This window comes from Macaca mulatta, chromosome 13 (assembly GCF_049350105.2).
Source record: "Macaca mulatta isolate MMU2019108-1 chromosome 13, T2T-MMU8v2.0, whole genome shotgun sequence".
Lineage (NCBI taxonomy): Eukaryota > Metazoa > Chordata > Mammalia > Primates > Cercopithecidae > Macaca > Macaca mulatta.
In genome coordinates, this window is record NC_133418.1 from 96,168,011 (window position 1) to 96,180,608 (window position 12,598).

A 12,598-nucleotide genomic window follows, 5' to 3' on the forward strand; every position below is an offset into this window, starting at 1 on the left:
CCCGTTCTACTTTCCTAACTCTCCTTTCCTAAATGTATCTCCTCACTATTATCCAATAAAAATGAAACACTCATACTTGTGTTTCTCTGAATGTTTTGAACTTTCCCACTTCTTTGACCTTGCATATACTGTGGTGTGCTCTCTTCACTTTCATTTAAAATTTCTGTCTGGTATCCATCCTTTGAGACCCAGCTTAAATTAAACAGATCATCATTTGAGTGCTTAATAAGTGCAGGCGTGTGCCGCTCTTGAATTCCTGTAGCATTTCCTGAAATTCTCATTTATGTAATCTTATTAACCAGCTTTTAAAAATAAAAATGTTTGTGTATACAGATACAATTATATATAAATCGGATCATATACATACTTAAAAAATGTACAAAACAATACATGTAGCCTATGTGGAGGCTGAGACATAATAAAAACTTGTAAAACCACCACCTACCAAAACACATGAACCTAACATGCAAGAGACAGGACATCAACAATACTGTTGAGATTCTGTATGCTCCTCCTTCTCCCATTAGGATTCCCAGGAGGCGACTGTTTCCCATTCTCTTTTCTTTGCTCATCCTAAAATACAAGTTTTATTTGTGAACTCTTCAACCTCAGTATTCCTCATAGGTTTAGCCATGCTAATCTGTAATACTGTGAATCATTTTCATTGTTGCCTTCTGTTCTAGAAATACACCATAATATTCCAATGCTCCTGTCAATGGGCATTTGGGTCATTTTTTGGGGGGCATTTGGATCCTTTTGCTACTGTGAATGCCATGAGCAATGCCTCTGTAAGGCCGTATTGTTTAAGTTCTGATTAACTGCTGGTCTGATTGGTGAATGTCTCTGACTTAAAATCAAATTATTTTGACTACTTTCCTTGTTTATGCACCATGGTGCACTTTTTCTATAAATGCTTTAAAGTGAAGTTGATGGGTTGTAGGGCATGCACATGTTCAACTTTAAAAGGTTATAGAGGCCGGGCGCGGTGGCTCAAGTCTGTAATCCCAGCACTTTGGGAGGCCGAGATGGGCGGATCACGAGGTCAGGAGATCGAGACCATCCTGGCTAACACGGTGAAACCCCGTCTCTACTAAAAAATACAAAAAACTAGCCGGGCGAGGTGGCGGGCGCCTGTAATCCCAACTACTCGGGAGGCTGAGGCAGGAGAATGGCGTAGACCCGGGAGGCGGAGCTTGCAGTGAGCTGAGATCCGGCCACTGCACTCCAGCCTGGGCGACAGAGCGAGACTCTGTCTCAAAAATAAAAAAATAAAAAATATAAAAAAATAAAAGGTTATAAATGCTAAATTCATTTTCCAAGCAGTGTTACCAATTTTAAGAGTTCCCATTAGTTTACATCTTGCCAACTTATTTTCAGGCTTTCTGTGACTAGATGATCTTTTAAAGTGTAACAGAGAAGACAACTCCAGATTTTCTCTTCAGCACCCTTTTCTAGTAAATGGTTCTACCCAACCTCCTAAACCACTTGAATGCAGGGATAGTTGCTATGTTCATGCAATATCCCTTCCCTCTCTTACTTGATGGAGTTGTAAGGGCCTTTGAGATAAATTGGGCCAAATTTCTTTCATGTAATTCTGCACTGAGACCACGTATTCAGCCTGGGTGACTGTTCTTCTAAGTTAAAGAAATTAAAATCTCTGAGAAGTACTAAAAATAGAACAATTGGCAGGGCACGGTGGCTCACGCCTGTAATCTCAGCAAACTTTGGGAGGCCGAAGTGGGTGGATCACCTGACGTCAAGTGAAACCCCATCTCTACTAAAAATGCAAAAATTAGCCGGGCGCGCTGGCGCGCTTGTTATCCCAGCTACTCGGGAGACTGAGGTGGGAGAATTGCTTGGACCCAGGAGGCGGAGGCTGCAGTGAGCAGAGATGGCGCCACTGCACTCCAGCCTGGGTGACAGAGCGAGACCTTTTCTCAAAAAACAAAACAAAAGCAACAATAACAAAAAAGAACAATCATTCTAACAAGAAAACTGTATTCAATTTCTGTCTAGAATAGTTTTCTCCACTGTATCAGACTTTTTTGTTCCTTACAGAAAAGATAGTTGATCTTTCTCCATACTGCGTACGACATAACACTTGTGCTAGATGAGGCAACAGCCTCTCCAAGTTTGATTCCTAGTTTTAAGTGCTCATACTTACTGGATGAATTCTGAAAGACAAAATATTACACAAATTATACAACTTTCCTAAAATATGTGAGGTGGCTCACTACAAAGGTGACATTAAGATCAATAAAACAGGAGACTACAGAAAAGGGGAGGCAAGAAAGTAATCATAAGGATCTTGCAATGTTTGTTCTCAGTAACAGGCAACTTCTCCACTATGCCTGTCAGGTGCTAGCTGCAAAATGCTCCTTCAAGTATCTGAATACTTAGGGCTTTTTTTTTTTTTTTCTGAGATACAGTCTCGCTCTGTCACCCACGCTGGAGTGCAGTGGCGTGATCTTGGCTCACTGCAACCTCCACCTCCCAGGTTCAAGCAATTCTCCTGCCTCAGCCTCCCGAGTAGCTGGGATTACAGGTGTGTGCCACCACGCCTGGATAATTTTTGTATTTTTAGTAGAGACAGAGTTTCACCATGTTGGCCAAGCTGATCTCGAACTCCTGATCTCTAGTGATCTGCCAGCCAAGGCCTTCCAAAGTGTTGGAATTACAGGCGTGAGCCACTGTGTCTGGCCGAGTTCTTGTATTTACCAATATTTTACAAAGTAGGGGCCAGAGTTTTGATAAACCACTTATTTTGGCCAAACAGACTCAAATCAATTTTCTCCTTGAGACTTCAGCATTCTTGTCATAAGAGACAAAAGCAGCATTCTTGTCGTAAGAGACAAGAGACATGAGGATAAAGAAAAACTGGAATTCTATTATTTGTGGTTAATTTCTTCAGGTCAAGGTGTCAAAATAGTAATACGAGTACAGATTTTTGACACCCACTTGCCATTCATTAAGCAAATATCTGCAGGCCTTCTATGTGGCAGGCACCACTCTACGATGAGGAGATACGAATCACTGAACAAAAGAGGAAACAAATACCTGCCTGGGTGCAATGGCTCATGCCTGTAATCCCAACACTTTGGGAGGCTGAGGTGGGAGGATCACTTGAGCTCAGGAGTTGGAGACTAGCCTAGGCAACATGGTAAAACACCCCACTCTACAAAAATTAGCAGGTGTGGGGGCACATGCCTGTAGTCCCAGCTATTAGGCAGGCTAAGGTGGAAGGATGGCTTGAGCCCAGGAGGTTGCAGTGAGCTGAGATTGTGCCACTGTGCTCCAGCCTGGGCACTATAGCAAGACCCTGTCTCAAACAAACAAACAAAAAACAACAACAACAAACTCTGCCCATAGGAGCTACATTCTAGTCACATATAAGACTGATCTAGGCCTTACGGCTTTTAAAAAATATAACAAAGTTTTGCTTTTTTTTTTTTTTGAGATGGAGTTTCCCTCTTGTTGCCCAGGCTGGAGTGCAATGGTGCCATCTTGGATCACTGCAATCTCCAGGTTCAAGTGATTCTCCTGCCTCAGCCTACCAAGTAGCTGGGACTACAGGTGTGCGCCACCATATCCAGTTAATTTTTGTATTTTTTTTTAGTAGAGACGGGGTTTCACCATGTTGGCCAGGATGGTCTCGATCTCTTAACCTTGTGATCGGCCCACCTTGGCCTCCCAAAGCGCTGGGATTCCAGGCGTGAGCCACCGCGCCCAGCCGACAAATACAACAAAGTTTTAAAGAAGCATTCAACATCCTAATGGATCTGTATAACAAATAATTGGTATGCTAAAATTAAAATGGGCTGGGCATGGTGGCTCATGCCTGTAATTCTCCCAGCACTTTGGAAGGCCAAGGGGGCAGGATCACTTGAGCCTGGGAGGCTGAGGCTTCAGTGAGCTGTGATTGGGCTACTGCACTCCAGCCTGGGTGACAGAGTGAGACCCTGTCTCAAAAAAGGATTACAACTTGTGTTGTCAGTGAGCATACCCAGAGTTTGGGGAATTCGCTAAAAGCAGATCAGGGTCTTCCACGCAAAACAGGCTTTACAGTACAGCAATAAAGACTTTTTAACCTAGTTCTTTAATATGACCAATAGAATTAATTTCAGGGGAATTATCAAGCTCCAGTTAAGAGATGTGCTACAAAATCTGAGGCAATTACACTGGGAGGCAGACTTGTGTTTCTAAAATTTCTTATTGAAGTCAGGTAACAGTAATATATGCTGGGCCCAGTTATATGTTGGATCCTGAGCCTCACACAAGACTTCCTGATAATCTCAGTTCCTTATTAAATGTGACAAGCTACATTTCCTAATGTGTAGCTAATTTTTAAGTTGGTAAATTGAGTAGTTATGAGTTTCTACAAGACATAAGTTTTCTCCAGCAACTCCACCCTGCACATCCTCCTTCTCAGGGATTTTTATTAAACTAAGAGCTAGAGAGACAAAGTTTATATTTATTCAAGAATGGAAAAAGTGTCAGTCTGTCAATAATCTGCTGGCAAGCAGCAGCACTGTCAGAAACTATGCCAATTGTCAGTTTGAGTTATATATATATATTTGAGGTAGCATTTCAACACTCTGGTTTTGTTCCCTTGGCTTTTTCTTTTTTTTCCAAAAAACATACTAGGAGATATAAGACTTACTTCAGATTAAACTTGTTACATTAATAAAACACTCCTGGCCAGGTGAGGTGGCTCATGGCTGTAATCCCAGCACGTTGGGAGGCCAAGGCAGGTAGATCATGAGGTCAGGAGTTGGAGACCAGCCTGACCAACATGGTGAAACCCCGTCTCTACTAAAAATACAAAATTTAGCTGGACGTGGTAGTGGATGCCTGTAATCCCAGCTACTCGGGAGGCTGAGGCAGGAAAATCACTTGAACCCAGGAGGTGGAGGTTGCAGTGAGCCAAGATCGTGCCACTGCACTACAGCCTGGGTGACAAGAGCAAGACTCTGTCTCAAAAAAAAAAAAGAAGAAAGGAAAGAAAGAAAGAAAAAAAAGAAAAGAAAAGAAAAAAGAAAAGAAAGAAAGAAAGAAAGACTCCTCTGGACTGCTTTTTTCTGTTGCACTGTATTACTTGCCTTTGTGGCTTTGTCGAGAATCAGTGTTTACATGATAGACCATAAATTAGTGTGCCTTTTAATAAATTTGTACAATAATCTATGAAAGTTCTAGATATTTAGCTGTGATGTCACTGCTTTTGGAGGAAAAATTTGTCCTGTAAATCTGCTGAATCATTCTGATTAGGCAGCTGTAAAAATTAATACATACTTTAACTTGCCGATCCTATGCCAGGCTTGATTGAAAAGCCTCCAGGAACAGACCTTGGGTTCCCACCTTTTTGCATGTAATATCTGAAAGGAATGCTGAACCTATTAGCCTCAGGCAGTTAGTTTGTTCTCTCTTTTACACACACACAGACACACACACACACACACACACCCCTTCCCCACCCACACCCCCTGTTCACTTGCCATCTTCCACCCTGTATACCCCACACAATGTGGTGTTATAAGTAAGATTTCACAACCACATAAGCTAGCAAAGATCCCTAAGAGGAAAGAAGCAAAGATTTATGGTCATTTTTGTAAAAATAAGGTTTAATAAAACATCAGCAATCTGCATGAGAAGGTAAATTACAATGAGAAACTTAAAAAGCTTATGGTCTAAGTCAACCAATGTAGAAGGTACTGGTTGAAGAAAACAAGCTTTGACTTTTAAAATTTCCTAACCAGGGGATTTATTTAGAAATTCTGGCATTCAAATGTACATGTAAAATCCAATTTAACAGATCAAAATTGTTACACTAAGTTTCACTTAGTATCTAAGTATCCAATCACAATTGTATCTAAGTTTCACTTTTGTTGAAGAAACATTATAAAGGTAATTAAAACTCTAGGCCTATACTTATATGGAACTAATTTATTTCCTATTTAACTACTGTTCATTGCGTAAAGTATGTTGTCCCAATTTTCAGCTGTTTTAAGAAATTATAAAACATTGAGATCTACTAGGAAGAGGGACAGCCTATTTCTAAGTGATGCCACTAGTACAATCAGGCTTGGATTAAGTCTCTTCTCAGGGGCATCTTTGATTTAGCCATTGACTCACAGGGAAAACAGGAGGTGGATTTGGTTAGGGAGCAACAGCAAATTCAGCCTGACCATATTCCTAAACACATTTTCAGCATAAAGATGTAAAAAAAATTTTTTTTGGTTCAAAAGTTATGGTTGCCATGGAGACAAAAAGAATATACCTGAATTTATAAACTGAGACATATTTCAGTTCCTTGGCTTAAAATAATACATCTTTATATTCTTAGGAGACATATCTCAAGATGTTCCTTGCTTTGCCTTGAATACAAATTTTTTTGAAAAGCGTATGTTTCTCCTGAACACACTCATATTTCAAATTTACCACCTATTTTAAGCTTTAAAATTCTTCTTGCCAGCATTTTTCAGCAAAAAAAAATAATAATAATTTCATGAATGTTTAGGTACTTTTTACAATGAAGGGACATGGCAGCATGGATACTGGGTAGTTGGCTAGGCTCTAAATACCTGATGACTCAATGCTTTGCACAAACTAGTCTTGCTGATTATTAAAATTTGTCCCTGGACAAAATTAAAGCAGCGCATGTTAAGGCTTCAAATGCAAAGGATTCACTGTAGTTGATTCTTTCAAGAATAGAAATCAACCATAACTTTGCTTTATAATTCATGTGATACACCACATTATAACAGATATCTACTGTGTTTCAATGATTTCTGAATGTCATAACATTTGGATTAAATTGTATACAAAAAAATCACTAACCTGAAAAAAATCAGAGGGAAGACCAATATAAATTAGTGACACTGGAATTACAGAATAATTTTCTCCTAAGAAACAAAGTTTTATTTATTTCAAGTAGTGTTGCCAAGCAAATATTTGTAAAGAACACATTTTTATGACTGGAGGCTGTTTAAGTGGTTTTAAGAGTGCCTGAATAATTTTTAAACATGATAAATTTCTATCCTTTAAATTTAATGACCAATATTAATTAGCTCAGTGATTATTTTTTCACATTTAGTCTTTAAAAAAAAAAAAAGATTCCTATTAACCAACATACTTAGTCTTGAACTGGATGAATTTACAAAAGCCAGACAATGGGATACAGATTAATGTGGTTTAACTAATACTGAGATTAATCAACATTGCCCTTTTTCCCTGCCAAAGGCTTATTTTCTAGACCTGCTTCACTATGACTATTAAAAGAGTACAACTAAAATTTTATTAGAAATCGCTCAGCTTACACACTCCAATCAGGAAGTTAATTAAATCACCTCAGATAAAAGCTTTGTGACCTAATACATCATATGTAGATCATAAACACTTTCAGAAAAGAATCATTTCAATATGTCAAGGACATAGTACCTATGTGAATAAAATGTGTGCTTCAATGTCTCACTGTAAGGAAAAAAATAATCAGTCAGGCTTCATATCAATTAGACAACTTTTACTAAATGAGAAAACTACATTTAAAATGTGCTTTAAAACAAAACGGAATTAGAAAAAAAGACATATGCATTTTAAAGAACTTTTGCACTGTGCTGAAAATGAAATATCTCTTGCAGTAAGTAATACAATGTGCCAATTCATAAAATATAAGTTAACAGGTTTCTCAATTTAACATTTTCAAAGACGATATTAAGGTCAAAAATGTCACATCTATGGTAGCACATATAGAAGGGCATTATAGATATGATGTCCATCCCTATGAAGCTTACAAATTTGACAATGCTCAATAAAAGCTTTTAGAATCACATCCAATAGTGTCACAGCCAAAGAATCACAAATCTGTGTCCTGTAAGTTCTCTCCTTCTAAAATCTTCATGTTAACTTTTCTACGCGTTGCCATTTGTTAATACTAACCCTTAAAAAAAAAAGAATAGGAAAAGAAAGGCTGCAATAAACTCTTGATCAGGTACAGAAATTATTGCTACTATAGTTCACTACAAAGCATGTCTATACAATATCATATGACCTTTGATTATGAAAAAATCAGAATAAAAATCTTTAGTGACATAAGCCTTACAATCGTATACAACATTCACATGGCAATATTAGACAGTTAAGCACCCAATACCCATAGTTGACAAAATGTCCCACTGACCAGCATTCATTTAAATACATCCTTCGTATAGAGGGAGGAAAAAGAGATAGTGTCAGCTTTCCAAGGCTTGTCAAAAAAGGATTCTCATGTACTGTTGATCTAAAAACAAACAACAACAACAACAAAAACTCAAAAAAAAAAAAAAAAAAAAAAAGAAAAAAAGAAAAAAAAAAAGAAAGAAAACCAATGCAGGTGAAGGTGTTATCAGAAGTTAAGCATGCCAAAAGGTGTTCCGTGCGAATGAAAACCTAAAGCCAAGGTACCACATAATCACATTACCAACTAGTTGGGTAATACTATATGAGCCTTATCTTAAAGTTAAATGAAATGCTACTGCACAATAGAGCATCAATAAGTTAAAAATTAGAGTGCACAAATCCCAATCAGTGGCAATTCCTGTATAAAGCAAAATATTCACTATCAGCTGTAAAGTTTGCCCAGTCAAAATGTATGATTAAAATCACTGGATTGGACAATGTGCGTTTTTTAAAACAATCAATCTCTAAAATACCTTTTTAATGTAATGAGGCGTAAGTTTTCTTAGTAAGATTAAACAGATATCTAAGTAGATAAGCAAGGGAAAATAATAGTTGGTGAATGTCTGTAAAGCTCTTCCCATATTTCACTTTTAAAAATGTTTAGGGAAAAAAATTAGAAGTATTTGCCATTATTCTAGCGAAAACAAACAAACAAAAACAAAACAAGCTCAAAATAATTAAACAACCAAGCAACACTAAAACCACATTACACAGATGGATCATCATGCTTTCATCTGGTTTAACTATCACATCTAGTTTAACTGGGATGCTCTTCAACTTTAAAAATTGTGATACATGAAGATGTAACTTTAATGGATAATTTTGAATTTGGATTTAACTTTGTTGACTATAACAGAGTATACTTATTACAATACAGTGTAGCACATCTTTCTATTAGAAAAAAATTTAAGATCCTTTACCCGTCTCCTTAAGTTAAAGGTGTGACATCATAAAGGGTGTCAAATGGCTGGATGGTTTTACAGTGCACACTTATATATTATGAAGATGTCCTTAACAAATCTGACGGTTTCTTTACAGAATTCCTTTCTTCACCTTTTCTTCGGTGGATTAGCTGTTCGAGGTGGAGTGACAGGACGCCCAGAATTCAGTCCACCATACTGGTACTTAGCTTTCTTTTCAGATGGTTTCAATATCTTAAAGTAAATTATTAACAAATAATGTTATTCTTTCATATACAGTAAGTTAAGAAAATTGTTACAATTGCGAGTTTTTTAAATAAATGGCATAAACTGCAAAAGTGCGATAAAAATGTAGAATAGCAAAGCTCCATAAACATTTCTTACATTTAAAGTGTGCAAATGTCTGAACTTTCTCATTCCACTCATATTTTAATAACAAAAGTACACTAACTCTATCAACTATCCAATCCTTAGATTTAAGTAAAAAACTTTTTAAAATTAGTGTATCTGTGCTGTGAGGAAAAGAACACTGGTTTAAGAGTCAGAAGATCTATGTTGTCATCATAATTCTGATATAGTAACTTAGGAGGGTAACTAACTTACAAGTCACAAACTCTTCAGATCTTATTATTTACATATAAATAGATCTTTTTACTTAAAAAACAGCTTTATTGATATAAATCTAATTTTAGAACATTTCTGTCACCCCTAAAAGAAAGCCTGTTCCCATCAGCAGTCACTCCCCATTCCTGCTCTCCACTCTCCAACTAACTTTTAGAGTTAGTTGCTCTAACTCTAAGCAATTACTAATTTATTATCTGTCTCTACAGAATTGCCTATTCTGAAGATTTCATGTAACTGGCATCATATAATATGTGGTCTTTTATGACTGGCTTCTTTCACTTAGGTTTTCAAAACCAGTTTTGAAGTATCAGTCCTTCATTCCTTTTTATTGCTGAGTTGTACATTGTACAGTCCATTGTATGGATGTACCACATTTATCCATTCAGTAGCTGATGGACATCTGAATTGTGTGAATTTTTCAGCTATAAGGAATAATGCTGTTGTGTACATTTATGTAACAGTTTTTGTGTGAACATGTTTTCATAATCTTGGGTATACACCTAGAAGTAAAACTGCTGCATCATATGAGAACTCTATCCCTACCATTAATGTATGAAGATTCTAATGCCTCCAAATCCTTGCCAAAACTAGTTACTGTCTGGCTTTTTTATTATACTAATTCTGGTGGATGTAAATAGAGATTTAACTTACATTATACATCAAAAAGTCATGATTTTCCAAAAATAAAACAGTATAGAAAGACAAAGTATTTTTTAAAAAACTATTTAGAACATAATAGTGCCTCAGTGAAAAGAAGATATTAATCCAACACCACTATGACAACTGCTGGAAGGATAAGCTATGGTTACTATATTTAATTTGTAAATGAGCAACCATTTACCATTCAATTGTACTAATTGATGGAAACAGTATAATATGATAAAGAGAAAGAGGAATGGGAAAGCCCCAATGCATTTTAAGAGAAATATAGTGTGTGTACATCATAGACATAGAATAACCTTTGCAAGAGCAAAGTACTGAAGCCGTTTTACTCAGTGAACAAGAATGATCTGTAGTAGCACACTAAAGCTAAAACTGGCTTCTTTTTAAAATGTAAATGTTGAAACCAAAAGTTGGTTCTTCAAAAGAATAAACAAGATAGACTGCTAACTAGATTAAGAAAAGATCCAAATAAGCGCAATCTGAAATGACAAAGGTGACATTACAACCAACCCCACAGACATGTAAAATATCTTGAGATTATAAACATCTGTGCACACAAACTAGAAAACCTAGAAGAAATGAATAAATTCACAGAAACACGCACCCTCCAAAGAAATGAATAAATTCATAGAAACACACGACCTCCCAAGACATGAATAAATTCAAGAAACACAACCTCCCAAAAAAATGAATAAATTCATAGAAACACACACAAACTCCAAGATTGAACCAGGAGGAAATTAAAATCCTGAACAGAACAATAACAAGTTCCAAAATTGAATCAGTAATAAAAAAATCTATAAACCAAAAAAGCCCTGGCCCAGAAAGATTCACAGCTGAATTATATCAGATGTACAAAGAGCTAGTACCAAACCTACTGAAGCTATTCCAAACAATCCAGGAAAAGGACCTCCTCCCTAACTCAGTCTACAAAGCCAGCATCATTGTAATACCAAAACCCAGCAGAGGCACAGTGAAAAAAGAAAACCTCAGGCCGATGTCCCTGATGAACACAGATGCAAAATCGCCAACAAAATACTGAAACCGAATCCAGCAACACATCAAAAAGTTAACTCACCACAATCAAGAAGGGTTTATTCCTGGGGTGCAAGGTTTCAACATATGCAAATCAATGTGATTCACCTCATAAACAAAATTAAAAACAAACACCATATGATCATCTCAATAGATGCAGAAAGGCTTTCAATACAATTCAACATCCTTTCATGTTAAAAACCCTCAACAAATTAGACATCGAAAAATTAGAAACATACCTCAAAATAGTAAGAGCCATCTGACAAACCCACAGCCAATATCGTACTAAAAAGGGAAACGCTGGAAGCATTCCCTTTGAGAACTGGAACAAAAGACAAGAATGACCATTCTCACCACTCTCATTCAACAGAGTACTGAAAGTCCCTGCCAGAGTAATCAGGCAAGATAAAGAAATAAAAGGCATCCAAATAAGAAGAGAGGAAGATAAACTATCTTTACTGATGATAATGATTCTATACATAGAAAACCCCAGACTCTGCCAAAACGTGCCTAGAACTGATAAACAATTTTGATAAAGTTTCAGGATACAAAATCAATGTATAAAAACGAGTAGCATTTCCATACACCAAAAACATCCAAGCTGAGAGCCAAATCAAGAACTGCATTTACAATAGCCACAAAAAGAATACCAAGGAATACAGCTAACCGAGGAGGTGAAAGATCTCTACAACTATAAAGCACTGCTCAAAGAAATCAGATATGATGCAAACAAATGGAAAAACATTCCATGCTCATGGATAGAAGAATCAATATTGTTAAAATGTCCATACTGCCGAAAGTAGTTTACAGATTCAATGCTCTTCCTATCAAACTACCAACGTCATTTTTCACAGCATTAGAAAAAAACTTTTCTAAAATTCGTATGAAATTGAAAAAGAGCCTGAATAGTCAAAGCATCCTAAGCAAAAAGAACAAAGCCAGAAGCATCACACTACCCAACTTCAAGGTATACTGTAAGGCTACAGTAACCAAAACAGCATACTGGTACCAAAACAGACATATAAACCAATGGAATAGGATGGAGGCAGTCAGAAATAAAGCTGTACTCCTGCAAACATCTGATCTTGAACAAAGTCAACAATAACAAGCAACGGGGAAGAGACTATTTGATAAATGGTGCTAGG

At 36.8% G+C, this 12,598-nt stretch overlaps 2 protein-coding genes across 5 annotated transcripts in view; both read right to left on the reverse strand.

Annotated features, from left to right (window-relative positions):
* Positions 1 to 12,598, reverse strand: part of WDR43 (WD repeat domain 43) — a 259,278-nt gene that overhangs the window by 143,965 nt on the left and 102,715 nt on the right. The window lies entirely within an intron of this gene.
* The window catches only part of PPP1CB (protein phosphatase 1 catalytic subunit beta), a 51,579-nt gene continuing 44,581 nt past the window's right edge, over positions 5,601 to 12,598 (reverse strand). For 3 of the 4 annotated variants that reach the window (XM_015111926.3, XM_077958421.1, XM_077958420.1), the window contains exon 9: positions 5,601 to 9,365. In XM_015111926.3, the coding sequence (XP_014967412.1) occupies positions 9,261 to 9,365 (105 nt within the window). In that variant the 3' untranslated portion in view covers positions 5,601 to 9,260. 4 annotated transcript variants of the gene reach the window in all.